This window comes from Harpegnathos saltator, unplaced genomic scaffold (genome assembly GCF_003227715.2).
Source record: "Harpegnathos saltator strain DR-91 unplaced genomic scaffold, Hsal_v8.6 scaffold844, whole genome shotgun sequence".
NCBI classification, from domain to species: Eukaryota; Metazoa; Arthropoda; class Insecta; order Hymenoptera; family Formicidae; genus Harpegnathos; species Harpegnathos saltator.
The window spans coordinates 844,722-866,587 of NW_020230698.1; the positions used below are offsets into that span (position 1 = coordinate 844,722).

Below are 21,866 nucleotides of genomic sequence, written 5' to 3' on the forward strand. Positions count from 1 at the left end.
CATATTTTTTTACCCTCATGTAACCGCAATCTCCAAATGGCACTCGATACCATCGAGGCGCATACCGCGGCGAGAACACCCCGGAGGCTTATCTATACGCATTGTGCACATGTACACACTATTGCAGAAGTATACGGCATCTCATGTTTATACTCGAAAAGAAATGACGTCGAATAACGCAGAAAAAGTGTCAGCTCTCGATGCTTGCAATCGTGGCACCAACCGCAGCTAGTTTCGAATTCTCTGTCGCCTGCAAGAGCTACTCTCGCTGGTCATAACTGATCCAAACTTACTACTTAATAATTTATTATCTTATCTAATGAACGTAATGCCCCCCTCGGGGCGAGAGATTGGCCGGAAAATGCGCTCCAAAGCCAATATTCCCAACGCGCCGCGTAACTACGCTCGCTCCCGCGGGATTAAGGTGTTCTCCTGCAAATTTATACTCAGACATATGGGAGAAAAACTTCCGCGCTGCATTATTACACGAGCTACACACGCGGTATCCGTTCTATTTTCCCGTACGTGCGCTTACGCGAATGCCGTGGCGCAAGACACAATCGTGTCGGCGGCAGGACCGGAAAAGTCAACGTCCTGGATGCTTATCTCTCCCTCCGGCATTATGCAGAAACTGGCGTGGCTGTGTACGGTATATTTTATGCACTCGCTGAATGTCGAATAAACGGGGGGAATGCACCGCGAAGAGGTGGTGGTGGACTGTTTCAATACGTCGCGACGGCGATAATAATCGCAAAGAGTTTCTTTCTCTCTATCTCTCTTTCTCCTCTTTCATATCTTCCTTTCGCAGCAATGCCGATACGTTTGTGTATTATGTATATACGCAAGAAACGTCAGACGCAATATTTAGACGATACCTCATTTAAACGATAAAATCGAAGCGGCTGTGCGGGGACGGAGCGATCGCACGATACTATGCGCTCCCATCCTTCCGCACTCTCCGCTTCCACCCCCCCCTTCCCACCTCATACCCTCGAGACTTGTTTATCTGCATTATAGAGGAGATTCTAGTGGATCCTTAGCCGTCTGCACCGAACGATATCAATTATGTACCGACGGGATAAAGACCGTGTGGAGTAACGATATTCTAAGAGACGTTACGACGTCGCGGGTCTAACAGGCAGATAGTTAACTACGTTACGCTTCGTTTCATACCGGGTGGCTCACCGCTGCTGTGAACGATATGTTGTATTATGTTGCACCTGTAAAACGTGCGTATAACAGCCGTTAAGTGCAATCTGCAAATTTTTGCTGCGACGAATACAAACGATGCCGGAGTTTCGTTTGCTTCGCGCGCAGCGCGAAGACATGACGTAAGCCGATCGTACTTGAATAATTACGTTGAGGATTCTTCAAGCTCGTCAAGAGGGATAAAAAGCAAAGCGCGACGAACTGTATAATGAGAAAATCGAGAGACAAGTTTGCGTGGAAGAATGTTGGAGATGTTGGTCCCGAGAGGAGTTCGCCATCGAACGATCGCGTCCCGGCCGAGAGGAAAAAGAGAAAAGAGAGGTTGTTCGCGTGTCACTCACGCGTTCGTTTCAGGAACGAACTTTTTGCGGGACTATCAAAACTCGACCGTTTTAGCCGTGCAGTGTGTACGGAGCGTAAATTTTAATTGTCTCTGTAACTTTTGAGTCGCGGCAGATGGTTGAAATCCGCGATTTGCGCCGAGTTGTGTTATTTAAGGACAACGAGGACACGTTGTCAGAGATTTCTCGTAAACCCGCGAGGTAGAAGAGGATAATTGGTCGAAAAAAAAGGAGAGGGGGGACGGGTTAACTAAAAGATTCCAAAAAAGTACGGGACTAGCGAAACTTCCCTTTTCTTTTTATTTTCTCGGACACGTTTTGAGCTGTAGAGTTGCGGTTTGCGGCAGAATGGGGCGCAAACGTAGCACAATGCGGCGCAATTAACAAAATTATAGAATTAGGCAAGTGCGGGGCTTCACACACATGTGAAAGACGGGGACGCGCTCGTGTGCGCCGACACGCGTGTATTCGAGCGAGTGCACGCGTATGTGTGCGCAGCGCACTCGCGTGTGTAAACGCGTGCACGACGAGTCCTGCCGCGACGGGACGAACAGAGGTTCATCTCTAACGAGCTCTGGTGCTTTTGAAGAACCGCCGTCTTCTAGGGATACAGCTTCGCGTATATGCTGTAGCTTCATCGCACTGCAGATTCGCCTGATGCTCTTTGTACTGCAGTTTCTTGCACTGCGTAAACTTCAACTAACGAGTTCACGTTTGTAACATGATTCTAAACGTTACCATTCGTTTGGCGGCGCTTTTGACAGTCCATCTCTCGAACGTTTGCGGGGGGGGGGGGAAATTGCAATCGACCGCGAGGAGACATAGGAATATATATCGCCGCTCCGCATTGGACGTTCGTAAAATTTTTTAACTCATTCGATGTTATCACGGGGAAAATTTAGAGGACGAATTTGTGGAAGCGCGCAGTACGAAATAAACGTCTTAGTATCGTTCGTACTTGGGCTAAAAATGCGCGAACGAACTTCGTTGCGCGGAATGCTGACGGAATTCGACATGCGTTTGTGCGTACGAATTATTCAGATCGCGAACATACGGATAGCGAGAGTAGCGGTAATCGCGTTAATTTGACTTAACTCACTCGCCAATATATGTATCCGACTAATGGAATATGCTACTGAGAAACTTAAAGTTACGGGGGGGGGGGGTTGCGTGCCTATATTATGCGACGGTAATATCGACTGCGAAACTGCGGAAACTGTAACGTGGTGATACGCTTCCTCCGAAAATAGAATAGTCTGCCGAATTGATCGAATATATGGTACACGCGCAGAGCCGAGCTTCCAATTCAATTTTCCGGATGCTGTTTCAATTTTCTTCTCTCACTTGGTTTCAATTTCAACTAATTTCCATCTCTTCAGTCCGTGGAGATCGAGTTTATTTTGTTTTCGTGTTTTTTTTTTTTGTTTTTTGTTCAATTGAAATCAATTCAATTGTTATCGCTCCTCCTATTTGTTCAGTTACGACTAAATTTGATCTCTACATTTTTTCAAATATTTGTGGCGTATACATTTTTTCGCATATTACGAATCTTCGCTTCCGTGCTGCAAAAATTGCGCACTCCAGGTCTTCTTGATGAGGATCCTAGATTGAAGGAGAAAGGGATAAGGAAGTACGTCAAGTGGCGAAGATGCGGGATATTGAGTAGACGTCGCAAAAAGCGCAGCAGCTATTATGTCGTTACGGCATGCTGCCACTCGCAAATGATATTCCGGAATTTCATCCGATAACGAAAATCTCGTTACGTCCGCGTGGCGACTGAAGCTTCTTGTTAATATCATGGCACGCTACCTTCGGCTAAATCACATTAAGGACTAATTTCATTCCTCGCGTAATTATATGCCGCTCGTATTACCACGGGGCTTTCCGACCTACTTGATATCGTTTTAAGGTCTCTTTTTCTTCTTCTTCTTTTTTTCATTTAAGCGAAAAGCACCGAGCAAGCACGTTACCGCAAGTTAAAAGATTCTCCTCGTTAATTCTCTCATCCTGCACTGTAAATAAATACGGGAGATTAATTTTCTACACTGGTAAAAATTAATTACATTGTAATTTATGTTAACAAGCTGCACAGGTACTTAATTTTTCACTATACACTTCTGCGATAAGTAGACAGAAAACGTTGTGAGACTACAAGAAAATTAATCTGGGTTTAATTAATCGAGCACTTGCGTCGAGGTTTCGCCTCCGGAATATTTTGTTTTGCAAAAATCGCGAAAAACACATTTGCAGTTTGGCAACTATGCAAACTGTTTAACAACTTACGCGCTCGTACATTACAACTGTCGATAGTACCGCAATTTCCAAGGGCGTTTATTCTCGTAAATTCGTGGCGTCGGACACCGGAGTGCGCTGTATATTTTGACGATTTTCGGCGACGCCATCGAAAATTATCCGGATTAATCCGGATACACCAAAACACGAACAGTGAGAAAATTTTTTCCAATGGAATTCCCCGTCGCTGGATCAACAAAATCACACGTTAAATCGCGTCACGCGATCCAGCGCTAAATAATATTCGCCGCGTCTATAAATTTTTCCTGTCGAGATTTCGCTTCGCTCCACGTCGCGTCACGTCGGCAAGCTACGTTCATTGATTTTCCGACGCGTTCCCAACTTCTTCACAACAAAATGTCGCTCAGTTTTGCGTTGCATAACACGCACCAGCTGTCATAATAATTTTTGCAGCGGCCAAACGATGCCGGGGCAAGCGAGCGAGAGCAACGACTTCACCGCGTGCACACACCCACGCACACACACATAGACACACACATGTTGTACCGCGCCGTCTGAAACTTTCCTCGGCATCCCTATAAATTTCCAGCTCACGGGTGTCAAAGGCACGCTTGTACTTCGACATATTTCATCGCGGTCGTAAGAGATCGGGGGCTTGCAATCCATTCCTCGGAGACGCCGCCGCGACATTCATAAACACCCGATATCGCGTTCCATTCCTCAAACACGGACGACTCCCCCTTCGTCGCCGTTCGCCTCTGAAGAATTTGTTTGTCTCGCTGGAACCGCGTCTCGGCGGGTCTACAAAAATGCCTTTCTTGCCTGTCTTCTCGGCGGTTCCGTGCCATTTTGTTTGCGCCGCGGTTCAAAGATCTCCTATCTCTTCTTTTTTTTTTGGCCGCAGAGTCAGCTTATTTTCCAGACAAACTTAGGAAAACACGCGAGAATATAGCGGGGATAGGAGAAAAAGGGAGAAAGCGGGGAAGAGAGAGAGAGAGAGAGAGAGAGAGAGAGAGAGAAGCAGGATAGGGGAGGAATGGAGACTTTATTACGCCGGTCCGTATTACCTTCTTGTTACGTCCCGACTTTTACGTTAATTGGGGAAGGGGTCTCTCTTTAATATAATAAAAGATTATAAATATTAGATCGAACGTGACACTCTATAAATTAGCTGGCGTGTTTACGCCGCGCAATTTGCCCGCTGATTAATTAACTCTTGTGTGTTGCGGAGTAGTTCCTAGTTCCAAATAAAATGCAATGCGTCGCCGACGGCCGTATCACGTATATTTATCCCCACCGCACCGTTAATGGATTTTCCCATCGATGTTAATTTTATAGTGAGCCAACAAATGCGCATTGTTAAATTCACGCGGATATTCGAGCGAGCGTTTAACGGCGCGAGAACGAGAGAGAGGGAGGGAGGGAGGGAGGGAGGGAGAGAGGGAGGGAGGGAGAGAGAGAGAGAGAGAGGGAGCGTTATTTATTGAGCGCTCCGGGACAAGGTCCCCTCAAGCGCAAGGAAATCAAAAATAATACAATAAAAATAATACAATAATGATAATACAAAGAAACTTAGGTTGCATCAGTTGCAAGGATATGCTCGGTAAGCATACCCAAGAAATGAAGCAGTATAAAGTAATGTAATACAACAAAAAATACATAGAATCGTATAAAGAAGTAATAGTATAAATAAATAATGATAATGATAGATTAGTATAAAACAACAATCAGACAGGGTTCTGAGAGACGACGGCGGCGCTATTCGGCCGCGTGAAATCGCGCGTGAGCGTGACCGATCCGAGGCGCATCGACCGGTCCGGTTGCGTCCTCGACCATGGAAATCGGGACGCGGGACAACGCGGGCCATTGAAAGATAGATCCCATCTCGTGGATTCCCGCGGCAACAGTCGCGGCGAAACAAGTTCGCTCGCTCCCGCAGCGGCCGGCGAGCGTTAATCGAGTCGCGGAGGAGAAGGGAAAGTGAAAGGGAATGGAAAAGCGAGGAAGGTAAGCGAAAGGAAAAGAAGAGACCCCCGTTGAGCATTTAATTAGAGCGCCTATCTGCTGCCGCCCGGAGAGGGGAGCTCCGGCTGCAAGAAGTTTTTATCGCTCTCTTCTCGCGGCGCGACGCGACGCGCCTTCTCGCCCCCGAAACCCCCCGTCTTCCGACTGATTTATAAGGTTTCGTCGTTGCACCGAGACACGTATATACCTATATACCGTGCGCACCCTTTGACCGGTCGGCGGGGGAGCAGGAGGGCGTCTCTTCTCTGGTTCCCAGATTTAACGGATTCCCCGGGCTTTGGGAAGCGAAGCGAAGCGGCGCGGCGCGGCGCGGCGCTCCGGCCGGTTTCAAGATTATCCTCCTTCACGGGCTTTCCTATCCTTTGTAGGAGCCACCCGAGCTGCTTTATAACGCGGCAAAAAAGCCGCAGGTCGATTCGCTGGCGGGAGTATCTCTTATGGGGGTTGTTATTAGCGCTTAACGCGGTCTTTATGTTAACGAGGATTCACCTGTTTCCCCGCTTATGCCTTGCCTTTCTTTTTACTCCCCCCCCCCTCTTCTCTCTTTCTCACTCTGTCTCTCTCTCTTCGGTGCTGTGCTTTTTTGCATTTCCGCAAAAATTCGCACACGCAGACGGAATAATTACGCAAACGTTGTATTACCCGGTGTATTACCTAACCTAACGTTTTCACCGCGCTTTCGCGCTAACACGTGAAAATATTTCGAGAGCGATTAAATCAAAATTAAATTTAACAATTGCACAGCTCGCGCTGAATATTTGCAAAAGTTGATACATTATCTGCGTCATGTTGCGCGTGTTACGTTAACAGTGTACAATTTATTTTAAATTATACGATATTTATTTATAACGCTATAAAGCGCATTAATGTTTACGCGATACGCGATATTATAAACAAAGCGACACGCGCGCGTGATATCCAGGCGAGCGGAGTTACCGCCAGCCAAATTCCACTTTACCGCGCGATCGCCGCACTTTGCGCCTTGTCGCGCGACGTGCAACGTGCTTCGAGCTCTCGTCCCTTTATTGTGTAATCTCGGCGCGGCGAACAAGCTCAGAAAGCTGCGAGAAGCACCCTTCGACCGCTTCATTATCCTTCCGCGCGATATCGGGCTACTTAGCCGCACGAGCTCGAGACGACGAGATTACGATGTTGTGGCGCGCGAACCCTGAGCTATGTATCTAATAGACGAACTTTCGGCTCTGCCGGTCTTTTCTAGTCTCGTTCGATATTGTCGGTCGTTGATCCCCGATCTGCCGACGCGTTCTCTTCTACCCTCTTGACCCCACGGAGAAAAGCGGTGGCGCATACTTTTCTTGTTCTGTGCCTCAGCTTCTCCTCGCGCAACGCCAAGGCGATCGCACGCCGTGAAGTGCCTGCTCGAATTTTATGGCTTCCTCCCGTGGTTTATGGGGCCTTTATTCTTACGGGAAACTGCGGTAGCCTTCTTCCCGCGCGCACCGTATGAATGCAGGATAGCTAATCATCGATCCGTATCGTTGCTCGACATATCGGAGGCTTCGCAGTGTGGTTCTAGCTAGTAGACGTTGGTCATCGTGAATTGTAACGATGACGAGAGAAAAACTCTCGTCGGAAATTTCTGATCGTTTTCCATTGTCCCCGGTTATCGCAATCGCGAGTTTTGAAACATTCGGATTTTTACAATCGTGACAACGCAGAATGTTATGCCCGAGCCAAGAGTCCTCTTATCCGGTGCGTATTTAGTTACACCAATTTTCCCGTGCGATATTATAGCAATAATTATCGGTTACCGTTTGATTAATTATGAGGGCGATAATTTATGTGTTTGATAATTAATTATGTCAGGGGAAAATACGCCAGGGGAGGAAACTGGTGTCGCGTCGAACGTTCGTCCGATAGACAATTTGTCTATACATTCTTCTTCGGGGCTCTCCGAAAGTTGCGCTCCCGCTTCTACGCCGGCTACGCCGGTGTAAAAGACTCGGTCTTAGAAGCCTTACCATCGACACGCTGCAACGTTACCTTAATTAAATCGGCCGCGTGTTCCTCGCCCTCCTACGCCCTTAACAAAGCCCCGCTCTCCCGCCTCGGATCTGCGCGCGCGGGAACAAAACCTGCAGGAAGCACGATGTATTCACAGTTTCATGCGATGTTCCCCTCGCGAAATTCAAATGCTGCTGCGCATTGTACGCCGTGCTCGGCATTACTCGACGCTCGTAATCCCCGAATAAAAGAAATTAACCAAGAGAGATTAACAAATTGGTAATCAAATACAGCGGCGATATAGCTAATACTGTTACGGCGTAGCCTGCGATGGTATAATAACGCAGATGTTTTCGCCCGGGGATCGTTGATAAAATGTGTAAGTGACAAGGGGGGAGTTCCGTTTGGACGTTTGAGATAAATTTGTAACAACGGTATCATGATGTTATGCGATACGATACACAACGTAGCGAAATTACAAACTTGAAATTTCCAGACCGCGCTTCCTCTCTCGGTCTGTTTTATTTTCATTTTTACAAACTCGGAATAGACAAGCGAGTAGCTAGGGAGAAATACATGCAAATAGTTGTTATTACCTGCGCGTGTATTAATAAAGCAAGAGAAGCATCGCGAGGCGGCGCTTCAGCCGACAGTTTACATCAGCGAAGAGAATCCATCGAAAGAGAACGCCGAAGAGGTCGACAATATCGAGTTTACCGCCGCGCGAGATTTCCCAAATGGCCGCGTCGGAAAATTTCGGTGGGTTCCATCGTTGCGATGTCGTCGTCGCCCCCCGCGTCTTCCATTTTCGCCCGACCTCGATTCCATATCGAAATCTGATCAGGACTTCCCCAGTCCTCCAGCTCCCAGTTAGCAGCAGCCTCGATTCCCCTCGACCCTCCTGAATCGAATTCTTCTAACTCGAGTGACGTGTCGCGGGAATTTGCCGGTGAGCCGACCTATCTACCTACCTACCTACCTACCTACCTACCTACCTACCTACCTACCTACCTACCTACCTACCTACCTATTCCTCCCGCTACCTGCACATATACCGGTGCACATATAACATGTGCACAAGCAACCAATGTACACACCGACCGCTTTGAGCTAAGTGTATATACGCGCGTCGGCCGGGCGTGGTTCCCAGGGTGGTGGACAGGCCAGGGGAGAGTTGGAAGAGGGTGATTTCGCGGCGCGGGCGTAACAACGAGAGAGCCTAGAAGGCCGAGGAGGAGAAGTCCACCTCTCCTGAATGTGTGTGCGTATGCATCAACAGCGGGGGTTGAAATGGGCGGTGGAGAGGCATTGAATAGCCCCTGGGGGGTGGCTGCGCCAACAAACCCTAACTAACGTAAATAAGATGTCCTGGGAGAGGGGTGGATCTAGCTGGCTCCTTGCGCCGCGATCCCCTTCGTGGCCGTCTTCCCTCGGCCTTTATCTTCCTACACCACGCACGCACACACACACACACACACAGGCTCGAGCAAAGCACGAGCTCTGATGAACCTCTTTCCCGGGCAGGCCAATCACGGGATTTCTTCGCGAAGGATTCGAGAAAAGGCTTCCGCATGTTTCGAGAGCCCTGCGTGCGATGTCCTTGCGCCAGGACGGAAACGATGATTCTGCGGAGTCCCGACGGTGGCACTGATGCCTCCTAACACGGTGCGACGCGCGGGATCTTGATGACGAGCCTGAGTCAGTGGCGCTTCCGCGCCACTGCAGCATTCGAATAAGCCGCGAAAGTTACGTGAAAATGAAATCGACCAGAGGATTTTCTCTCAGGATTTTCTCGGTTTCATCTGTTCATTCACACGGAACGCACCCGAATCGATGTCGCCCCGAGATAGTTTCGCGAGTACACTAATCAAAAGTATCGATCTGTCGTTTCCCCATTTTTGATCTTCCGAAACCATCAAACCCCCTCCCTTCCCCTCCCCTCGGGGGGTTAATAGAAGAAGAAAAAAGAACAGCGATTAGACGCGTACAGAACTAATTTCACGTCTCATCCGAGGAACGCCTCTCACCCTCCGTGTCATTATGTCCAAGGACATGTTGCTCGGTATACTTTATCGCCCCTCCTCTCTCCCTCCCTCCGTATACATATATACGAGCATATAGCCTTCGTCATTCTGCAGCGTCAATTCCGCGCGGCGGCGACCAAAGCCGACCCCGACGTGCTCGGTCAATTACGGCGTTTCTTCGCGAGCGTCTTCGGGAGAGGACTCCTCACCGACGACGTCCCTCGTGTATCCCTCCGCTCTCGTGAACACGCGCTACGCGCCCCAGAAACGATGAATTTGCGAGACTCAGGGGTGGATAATGGCTGGTGCGGTACACCGTTGTAAACTCGGCCGCTGGAGTGGGAGGGAGCGCCACGCGCGCGCGCGCGGTGACTCGGGCGAATTTGTGAAACGATTATAGAATCTGTCCGAGCGGATACACGTGGAGAGAAGTGGGATGCGTGTCGGGGACCGGGGTCCTTGGGAGCAACCCCTCCGTGTATTGTTGCTCTCTTTGGCGGTTCACGGTCCGAATGAGTTTCGTATGACGACGTAATGGCGCGTCGCGACGGTGAACAGGCGAATTTTCTCTCGCCTGCGTAATGTCGGCCGCACTTTGAGCATGCCATTAACGACCTATTGATGATAATGTGTCTTTGTGCGACAACAATGATACGCGGTATTGTCAGCGTTTTTCTGCTCTCCTCCTTCGTTCTGCATTCTCAGACACAGGCGTCGATTTCTCACAAAGTACGAACACGTGTTCCCGAGGGGATCGAAAAGTGATTTCCCACGTCCGCCGGTTTTTCTCCTGGCTTCACGAATGAGCCGACTTTAATCGTTGCGCTTTTATCTCCTTACATTCATGTGGCTCGCGATACAATCAGTCGACGTTGATAAATGCGGCCGTTCAAGCTGAAGAAATACGCCGAGCGTTGCGTGCGTGAAAATATTTCACATCTGAAAAACATACAATAGCGAACAGGCGTATCTAAATATATGATCGTAAGACGTGCGCACGTACAACGCTGCAATTTTGATGAAAATATAATAAGGTTGAAAATAATTAACGATCCGGCCTGGTCTCACGCGACGGGACTCGCGTAGCTCGATCGGAGGCACTCGGTTATCGTCGACGAGCCAACTCGACGGCGACAGATAGTATCGAATAAATTCATTCCACCGGAAACATAATTGCGATTTATGTTCTGCTATTGTTCGAGGAACGACCGTCTGCTCGCTCGCCCCCTCCTGAGACATATTTCGGGGCGGCCGAACGACCGTAGGAAAATCTCTAATTCGCCCCAGCTGCGGCGCGCGCGCGTGCCTCTTCGCCTAAGCGAGCCGGAAATGATGAATTTGCGAGTCTTATCGCGAGGACGAGACGACGTCCTCTCTCGTGACAGTGCGAGAGCGACGAATAAATAAGCTGTCCTTACGGACACGAGACAATACTCCCGGGGACGTAATCCTTACGGAGCCACCCTCGCTTGATTACGAAATCTCTTATCGGAAATGACGGAACTCGTGAGAGCAAAATTAGACTCGACCCTCGCGAACGACCTCGCGTCTCGAGAAGAAATGAGAGAGAGAGAGAGAGAGAGAGAGAGAGAGAGATATGCGTCACTTGTTCTCGTCCTGTGGAGTTTTTTCCGATCAATTCCTCTTTATTTCTACATCGTTGCATCGGACATCGCCGAGAAATCGCGAGAAGTTGCGAATCCCTTCGCGAAGCTTCGAAAGGAGATATCGAAAAAGGAAGCCCGCGCACGTGATCCACGTGCGTCCGCTCAACAGGATCAAAACAGGACCTCGCTGTCCTGCGCGTATAAAAATTGGAGATTTATAATTCGATCGGTAGATTATAGAAGTCGCGTTCTTTGACATCCGCGGAGAGGGGAGGGGGCTAATAGCGGGTGAAACAACGAAAAGGAAAATTGAGGGCCGTTGAGAGTCGTTGATCAAAACGACTTGATTGTGACTATTGTACGCGTAATGGACGAGACGGTCGGAGACAATTAGCGTCGGAAGACTACGAGGATTTAACGCTCTCGCCGTTCACGCAGGCGAGAAGCAGCCTAAGTTTAAGCAAACTTTGCGATGCAATTGCCAGCGGCGCTGAGCGAACGTTGCAGTGTCTTATCGCGATCCACTTCATAGATACTTGAACTCGAATGTGCGCCTGTTCGTGAAACTTGTCGCAATCTGTAAGCTCGGCGTTTTGCGTATGAATATTCGCGAAAACGAGGTGGAGCGGCGCCGGGGATGTAAATGTCGTCTGGCGTGCCGGCGATTCAGTCGAAAGTCTTACGCGGCTCGTTGCATCGTGACTAATGGCCCGATCTAACGGCGAATAAACGCGTCATTAGCCGGGAATTGATTCGGCTCGGATGTACATCGGATTGTCCGTTGCAGAATCCGTGCCTTGCCTGAGAATCGCTGGCGAAAGCCGAGAAGCTGAAGTCTCCCTAAAAAGGATATATGATATAATTGGGCGTTTTCCTTCCGTCTCATTACATAAATTACAACCTCCGTTTTTCTCTTGTACACGTGTGGACTTCAATCGTCATTCGACGAGCTAAACTTGCGATAAACAAGTTGTTGAAAAAAAAAAAAGAAAAGATCCAATCCAGAGTGGTTCCCGGGATTAACGAGCGGCAATGCAAATTTGACAAGGGAGGCAGTGGCTTTGGAAAAGTTACGCGCCGCGATACTAAGTACGCTCGACTGATAATTGTCGTTTTCCACTGTGTGAAGTCTGGTAAGTCGCCTCGACTCTGCTAGAAAGGCCGAAGATGTCGCAAAAGCAGCTTAAAGTTCCCCCGGTCTCGCGAGCGCGCGCGCGCTCGCTCGCCCGGAGCGAAGCGGCGCGCGGGCGAAATCCTTTAATTGACCGCACGCAAGAACTCATCTCGATGAGTCTTAGGCCAATTAAGGAAGTTCCTCCGTTACGAGAAGGTTTGTAACCTTTCCGCGTCCTTGCACGAGCTATTACAGAAATTAACGGGTCCTCGTTTCAATGCATTTGCATTAACCGCGAATGTGAATGAAATAATCCTTTTGCGGAGATTCCGTCGCGACTGCGCGCTGTCTTGACATTTATTTAAACAATAGCGGAGAAAATAATTAAATCATACTGATAAATGGTGAATGGTCTGGAGGAAAATTTGCGATAAATTCCCGAGGAGAGGAAAATGCGCCGTAACAAAATTCACAATAACGTCGGTGAATTAGCTTTGTGTGAAATTTCACGGCGTAATTTGGATCTTCGCGATACAATTACTGATAATAACAACCTCAGGAGGAGAGAACGATGATACCGAGAGAAAGAATACGAAATTATCCAGTCGGATTTTTAACAATTTCATCGAGTATTAACACGGCGTGAAACGCCCGGTAAAATGCAGAGAGACCAGCAACTCGAAAATTGTGCGATATATTACATCTCGAAAATGTGTAATTATGCGAAATGTGCAAAAATATGATTGGAAAATCGGGTCACATCGGTAATAAGTTTAACAGGTGGCGAGCGGAAAAATGAGGAGCGCTCGATTAAAATATATACGCGTTGCAGAGTTCCCCGGATAAACTCCTTAAATTTCGCACGAAAATTCCCGCTCTCGGCCGTTGATGTCACTCACGCAATATTCAGCAATAGCAGGTTGCGCGTGGAAGCTTTCCGCGAGGCGAGAACCAGAGGAAGGACAACTTTTTTCCGCCGACAATTTACGGCGGTTTCAATTTTCGTGCCATTGTCGATTACGTCAGACGCGCCGACCTGCGTCACACGCGAGTCGTTCGTTTCCTCGCTCGCTCGCTCGCTCGCTCGCACCAACGGCGTATCCCCATCCCCATCTCCAGCTCACGGGCTCGCTTTTTTTTGATCCACATTCAATTATTTTCGCAGTATCCACCGCGGCGGCGGTTTCAGTATTTGCGAAATCAATTGTTACAAGAGCCGCGCGGCGCGTCATGTACCGCGTGAAAAAAAAATCATTTAGGCGAGCTGGCCTCGATTCTGTATTTCGATTACACGGCTCCCTCATCGCATTGTTCCCGATTCCAGATTTTTCTCGAACTGGCCGCTCGGTTTTTCTCTCATGCACACTGCGAAGCGTTCGCGACGATGACCGTTCGGACGTGCGTGCGTGCGTATGCGTGTACGCACGTGAATGCGTGCAAACGAATGGGCGCGCAGAGAGCGATCGGCCGTCGATGCAAAACGAATGTAAACCTATTATCGCTCCGCTCAATCTGCGCGAAACAGGCAAATAGACCAACCATTTGCGATGTGGTCACTTATCCCGGGTATAAACCTCGCCTGCCCCCTCTGTAATTAACCGCGTCCAATCGTAAATCGGAGCTTCTCCGTGCGCGTTCGCGAACGCGCAATTCGCCTAGAGAGAAATTCTCGCGGACTTAACGAGTAGCTCCAGTTGCGGCAGCTGGCTCGCCGTAAATTCGGTAATGATTCCCTCGTTGTGCCGTTACTTCCATTCGTCAGGTAGCTCGGGCTTACGTGCGCCAAGTTAACGAGCTAATGAGTTTGCGGAGTCGGTACGTAGAGAAAAAAAGAGAGAGAGAGAGAGAGAGAGAGAGAGAAGTGGAGAAGAGACGAGAGAGCGGGAGAAAGAGAGTGAACGGGGTGCATTCCGCATTGCGCCGCCGGTGTAACTCGCAGCGTCCGGATGACGCCGCAACGAGAAGAGGAGAGGAGGAGGCGGAGGTGTTGGAGGTGGAGGTTACGGAGCGTTTCCCAGTTAGGGCAATTCCGCACTTTCGCTCGCCGCAATTAATTAGCTCAATTCCCGCTTCCTGTTGTGCCCGACGCCGCCTGACGGCATCGGGCACCCATTGCGCACCGCACGCATTCCGGCGACGCAGGCATTCCGTCGTCATAGTTGACGCATCTACGCGAACGAGCGAGCACGTACTCTCGTAGTCGAAGGCGTTTTCAGCTACACACACATGAGACGCGGCTATGAACGCCGAGACGACGACGATCTGCCTCTCGGTGCTGTGCATTTACGTGATGACGGCGCCGTCGCCGCCGCCGTCGCCGCCGCCGTCGCCGTCGCCCTCGCCCTCGTCGTCGCCGTCGCCGTCGCCGTCGCTACCCCCATCGCAACCTTCGGAAACGACGTCAGTTCGTTCCACTAGCGTGGGTAAGGCCGTAACGGGTTGATTCCTTCTGAGAGGGTTCTTCAATAGTGACTAATGAGACGGTTGTTTAGTTGCGTTAAACATTTTTTTCTCCGTTCGTTGAATCCTCTATGAATTGAATTTTTATCGCGAGAGACTCGGGAAAAAATGTCTTGGAAGTTTCAATACGTGACATATGCGGGAGTATATTTTTTATCATTTCTTTTTTATCGTTTCATTTGAGTATATTTTTAAATTTTTAATTTTATTATTTTTTTCTTTTTTATTAAATGCCCGCGGGTATCCTTGGAATTTTCCTTTCCTCTCGGTAAAATACTTTCGTGCAAAATTACAACGGAGGACGTGAAAAGGAAGTGAGAAAGCCGGAGGTTTTCATTTGCTTCTGCGTTCGAAAAGTTCCCCCGGATGAATGAGTGATTGCGATAATAAATCAAAGGCGTTGCGTGCAAATGGAATCAACAAAGATCGTAGGAATTTAAAGCGGTGTGCCTCGCCTGTAAACGAGAGAAATTGCTGCTCCGAGGCGAGGTGCTTGAGGTGGTAAATACCGTTGAAAATTGGAAGGAACGCCGAGCGAGGCGCTCGCACTTTTCTCTCGCTGGCGCGCACACGCTCGCCGCCGGTGTATCGCGTTAAGAGAGGGACGTCGCTTGTTCGCGACGTCTGCAAAAATAAGCGATCCTCCGCAGAGTGCCTCGTAATCGTATCATTATCGGCGGATTACGTGCAATCACTCTGCTCGTCCTACCAGGGCCCGATGTTTTCGCTGTCTTACGCAGTTGCTGCGATCGCACTTATTACACACGCTCGCTCACGCGTGCGTGCACACACGTACACACATACACACACACACACATACTTGTGCCCGTGCTCTTGACAGCGTAATGACCGGCCACGTTCTTGGCTTTGCTTCTTGCAGCTTACGCGGACGCGATAGACCCCCACTTGGAGATCCTGCCGAGCGGCGAGACGCAGTCGAAACCAATCGGCTCCAGCATCATCCTCACGTGCAAGCCTCACGTGGACCAACCTGACCTCATCGACAATATGCATTGGCTCGACACACATAATCAAACGATCGAGCCCCTCAAGTAAGTTGACTATCGCGACCGCTGATCTCTTCTTGTCCTTTTGCCTACAAATTGCATTTCCGAGACGATGCAGGAACGGTCGCGCCAATCAGGCCGCGCTTGCCTTTACATTCCCCTATCTATATTCTAATTGGTGCCCGTGAAAACATGACAGCTGATCGCGACTGGTTAATTCATCGGGAACGAGAATCACTGTACTGTTGGTCGGCTACGATCCTGCAGTCGTCCTTTTGGCGAAGAACACTCGCGTTAGATGAGCAACTGCGAAAATAACGAATCCTTTTCTTTTTTTTTTTTTTTCTTTTCTTTTCTTCATTATCATAGATATTATCGCACGAGTCGCGGTGTAGAATTTGTCAGAAAAAAATGCCGCTGAGAACGTAAACTCAGAGATTAGGCAAATAATTCGTTCTATTTGACTGTGATGTTAGAGTGTATATCTCATAGAACAGTAACTATAACTTGTAGTATTTTAGTGTTTCCGATCAACAATGATAAAATAAAAATCTTTAGAGATTTGATTTCGATAGAGAGAGAGAGAGAGAGAGAGAGAGAGAAGAGAGAGAGAGAGAGAGAGAGAGAGAGAGAGAGAGAGAGAGAGAGAGAGAGAGAGAGAGAGAGAGAGAGAGAGAGAAAGAGTATAAATAACGTTAATTAAGAGCATTGTAGGCTCGGCGGTAGAGAGAGAGATATCGCGATCATATCGCAGATGAGAGAGACTGTATACCAGCACTAATTGAAGGAATTTCTGTCACTTTTACCGCACACACAGTCTCCTTGTTTTGCCGCTCAAAAGGCGAGTATAAAACCCGTTGAAAAACTCACTCTACATGCGATCGTTTATTTAATTTTTCCGTAGTAGTGTGCGTGTGCGCTGCTGTTTCCTTCCCCATCTCCCTCATTCGCGATGCGCTCACACCTCGTCACTTCACCTCGGGCTCGACACGATCATTTTCCCACGGTATAGCCACGTTTCCCGCAGTCTGCTCGCCGGAGCTCTTAATTACTGCAGCGCGAACCGATCGCAATTCGCGCTGCAACTGGCTATCGCTCGTTAAGCCGTTCGGAAAAGTTCCGGCTGCTCCGCTGTATCCGAACTGACTTATTGAACGCGCGGCGAAGCGAGGAAACTCATCGGCCGGCTACAAAAAGAAAGGATTGCGCCTGTTTCGTACTGCGAGCGAATGTTTCGTTCGTGAATACGAAATGGCCGACCGGAGAGGTATCGCTTTCGAAATTAACTTGGCTCCGGCTGAAGCTGAGTCGCGGTTGCGCGTAAATATGCAATCTCATTCGATCTTTTGTGGCACGTGAACATCGAACGCGCGAGAGCCGATTTCTGCTTTAGCTACGTGCAGTTAGCCGAAGAACGAAGACCATGCTCGTTGGAAATTCCGCTTGCGGAACGCTCGAGAATCTTGAATCCGCGAAGTCAGAATCCGCTCGCTATCGCTAAGTTGGAAATAAAGCGCGACGTTTCTGAGACACTCCGTATGTGCGTGTGTGTGTGTGTGTGTGTGTGTGTGTACGCTCGGTAATTAAGCGGCTCCGGGGCGGCGCGGTTCTCTACACACTCGCAAACACTGTTTCCACGTCATTTTCGCAACGTTCATGTCTTCGCTCGTGTAAGTCTGTCCGACATCGCGCTCTCTCTCTCTATATGTATATATATATATATATATACATATATGACGAACGGCGAATAGCTGATGCGCGTATTGCGCGTCGTCCGGCGTGCTGGAAGTATTTAATCCGGCGATCGAATAATCTAACGAACGTTAACCCCGCTAACTGATTCATCGGGTCGCGTGTTGGCGATTACTCGAATCCTGTGCAATTTGCATAATTAAGTGCATTCGTCGTCGAAAGCGGCGCGTGTGACATTCCTGTGCAAAATCGCGCGCCGCGTTTCGAGCAATTACGCCACTCAATTACATTCTCAATGGGTGTCGGCGCCGCGTCAAATACAGGCCGCTGCAAAAAGCGATATTTCGAAGATAAATTGCGCGCGCCGGAGAACATTCGTTCCGTTCACGCTCACGGACAAATTCGTGCGCGAATTCTTCCCGGCCTCTCTCGTCTCGTAACATTACGCGCGACCGGCAGACTACCACGACGCTATTGTGATCCTCCTTCCGAAAATCCACCTCCCCTCTGTAATCTGTATCCTCTCTCGTCGTTTGTTGCTTGCACCACCACCTGCGTGCACCCCACATGTATGCTCGGCTGCTCCACGACGATCAGTCCCAATTGTGTCACGATGTTGCAATTATGTATTCGACACCCTTCGCTCTCTCATCGTCATCTCGATGGCGAGAGACGAAAAATTCATTCGGTGAGACGAGAAATCATCCAATCGCTCGATTGACGACAAAATACGGAAACGTGATCGCTGATGGAGACTACAGTCATCCATATCGGAGAAGTTCGAAGACATCGTTGATGAAATCCCGCGTCATAAATAGCGCGAGCGTTTTTATATCGTCTCTCCGCGGAGCAGCCGCGCTGCTTTTAACCCTGTCACTTTGAGCCACCCCCGTAATCCGAAAACCTATATACTTGGCAACCTTCATCGTCGGTGTCACGCGATATTACATCCGGCATCTCGTCGCTCGACGCACTACGTGGAAATTGCTTGAATGCATCACATCGTCATACACGTGTGCTAGCATCATCCACCGATACGCAACGCCATACATAGCACACGTACATATCGAATAATACGAGGCCACGATGCATGAATGCATCTCGCCGACGCATCATCCTCGCGTTATCACCCCGTTATCACCCCGCGAAGAACGTGCGTCGCGATATCGCCACCATGCGGTGTCATTCCATCGCCACCATCAATTTGTGTCTTCGGCCGAATCGCGCGAATTGTCTCGCAAACCTGGACGATATTCTTCGCAGCTCGCACACGGGACAGCCGAAGACGACAATGTACACCGAGAAGTACCCGGACGGCAGCCTGGCCCTGTTCTTCAACTCCCTCGACGAGAATCAGGCCGGGAAGTACTCCTGCATTGGGACTTACGCGAGTAACGTGGTGATGAGCAAGTCTATCACGATCGAGACTATCAGTGAGTGGAGAATAATTGGAAGGATATGATGATCGAGAAAGAGTCCCGCGGCGCGATCCCTCGAGAGAAATTATTCGAGATACAGTATACGATGAAGCATTATCCCCCCCCCCCTCCGCTAAAGTATGATGTTCAATTAATCTCACTGAAATGATGGAAGACATCCAAAGATCTCGAGCCACGGCGAGCAACTTTCTCATTAGAGTCTCTTTCGTACGCGATCGTTTCATTAAAACTTTATCCAAGACCACGCGTAATTTCTAAACAACACAACGCGCGATTAAACTGACAGCTTCTCGAGGAGCAGAGAAACCGCGCGCGAACAGTAGACGTCTTAATTTGATCTTGAATCGACGAATTAAATAACGCCGGCAATTCGGAACGTCGGAGATCGTGAAAGATCGGGGTGAACTTCAACAACGATCACAACAATGTTCAACAAGCATTCAATATCTGTCGTTGACAGTCGCGATCACTTGGGAGAACGCACCACTGGATCAGCATCCTATCCTCGGAGAGGACTTCCCCATTAGATGTAAAGTGCGCGCTAGGCCTGCACCCGTGGTCGACTGGCTCTACAACGGCGAGCTGATCAGGACCAACGATCGTTACATCATCGAAAAATTCGCCCTGACAATCAGGAATGTTCAGGAATCCGATGACGGCGTGTACACTTGCCGAGCGTCGGTGCAGACCACGGGAGAATTGCGGGAGCGACCGATCAAAGTTGAGGTACTGTTATTAACGTCACGATTGCATAGAATACCTTGTAGAAGAAGAAGAAGAAGAAGAAGAAAAATAACGCTAAATTAAAACAGGGACAAAAAAATAACCTTGGTAATACTCGGATGATTGTGGCTATCAATTATTAATATCCTGCTTCAACTGCCGGTTTTCTATTATACTAATGAAGTGTCTTATCGTTTGTTTGATCGCTATATTTCCGTGATTCGTTGTCAACTTTTCGAGATCTTGACTGAAAATCCCAGATGCAATTCCCCGAGCCGTGTCTTTCTCGAGTTTCCCTAACAATCTTTCCATCTGTGTGCTCGCTGCCGCAGGTGTACACGAGACCCTCGATCGAGGAGATCTCGGGCCCGATCGAGATCACCGAGGGAGAGCCTGGCAGCATTTTGTGCAAGGCCAGCGGCAAACCGCCGCCAATACTGAGCTGGATCAAGTCGCTCACCCATACGAACCTGTCCAACGTTGACCGCTTCAGCGTCGATCCGTACAATGGCGTGCTCAGCATCAGCGAGGTGAAGCGCGAGGACGCGGGCGAATACGAATGCACGGCGACGAATCCCGCCGGCATCGCCACCATGAACATCCTGGTGAACGTGATCGTCAAGCCAAAGATCATGGAGTTCATGAACGAGACCGTGGTGGAGAACAAACCGGTGAACATAATGTGCAAGGCCTTCGGCCGACCGCCGCCCGACGTGAGCTTCAGGAAGCTCACGCTCGAGAAGCATTACGTAATGGGACCTCAGCCGAACGACGACAGAATCATCGTGATAAACAAGGCAGACGATGTGAACGGCGAGACCGTCGGCAACTTGACGATCATGAACGCTCTCACGTCAGATGACGGCCTGTACGAGTGTGTGGCGAAGAACCGCGGCGGCTACGCCCACAGGAACGGCCACCTCACCGTCGAATATCCACCGTCTTTCCGTTCGATGTCGAATGTCACGGTTTGGTCGTGGGACAAGCGGCCGGTAAATCTCACCTGCATCGCCGAGAGCATACCGAACGCGACGATACGTTGGACGCTATATGGCGACCAGGAAATCAAAAGCCTTCCGATGATGAAGCAGATCGGCAACGGACCCATCTCCATTCTGCAGGTCACACCGACCAACACCAGATACTACACCAACTACAAGTGCATCGCCGTGAACCTCCACGGCACACGCGAGCATATAATCGAGCTGAGGGAGGCGAAGAGGCCTGGCTACCTGCTGGATGTGAAGATGACCGAGATCAGCGCGACGACGATAGCTTTCGCCCTGGTGCCGCCGCAGCATCCGGATCTACCCGTGACCGCCATCACCGTCCAGTACAAGGACGACCGTGAGATCTGGACGCAGGCGAGGAACATGACGTGGAGCGTCGGTGAGTTTAGTCTAGTCTCTTCCTTGTTGAGTAATTCAAAGTAGAGGAGAGAAGGTGGCAGGCGCTCTTGAATACCAAATTGAATGCAAAGGAGTGCTTCGAGTGAAAGAATTGCAAACAAGAGAAATTTAACGTTCGACTAACCGGCAAGAACCGGCTAAGGACGGGAAGGAAATTTCGTATTTCACTTCTTTAAGCGTATTCGAGAGTTGTAACTAACTTCGGCTAATCTTCTTACTTGATTCAAATTAATCCGACGCGAGTCAGTTAACCCAGATACGCCCGAGGACACTTGTTGCGAGCTTTTTCCTTTTATTCGTGAATATGTAGATGATCAGTTGATAAGAGAACACGGGACTTTGGGATTATTCATGAGAACGGCACGAACTAGAAAAAAATAAAAATAAAGAGCCCGGGAGAAAATTCGTGGCGCGACGCTTATTCGCTGCCGTAAGAAAGTAGACTGTAGCGAACTACGTTGGTACGTTGTTCTCAAGAAAAAAAAAAAAAAAAAAGAAAAAGAAAACGAATAAATGCGAGTAATCGAGAGAGTTCCGTACCGTTTCGTGCCGTTCAGCATCTAGCCAGTCGAAACTCTTCGTCTCGCGTTAATCGAAT

The 21,866-nt window shown here is 49.2% G+C and overlaps 1 protein-coding gene across 4 annotated transcripts in view; it reads left to right on the top strand.

The window, feature by feature from the left end:
• The window catches only part of Fas2 (neural cell adhesion molecule fasciclin 2), a 101,287-nt gene that overhangs the window by 59,771 nt on the left and 19,650 nt on the right, over positions 1-21,866 (top strand). For 3 of the 4 annotated variants that reach the window (XM_025307258.1, XM_025307259.1, XM_025307260.1), the window contains exons 2-6: positions 15,879-16,050; positions 16,823-16,846; positions 18,961-19,130; positions 19,597-19,862; positions 20,192-21,248. In XM_025307258.1, coding sequence (XP_025163043.1) covers positions 15,879-16,050; positions 16,823-16,846; positions 18,961-19,130; positions 19,597-19,862; positions 20,192-21,248 — 1,689 coding nt within the window. The remainder of the gene's footprint in view (positions 1-15,878; positions 16,051-16,822; positions 16,847-18,960; positions 19,131-19,596; positions 19,863-20,191; positions 21,249-21,866) is intronic. The other variant, XM_019841239.2, reaches the window with a different exon arrangement.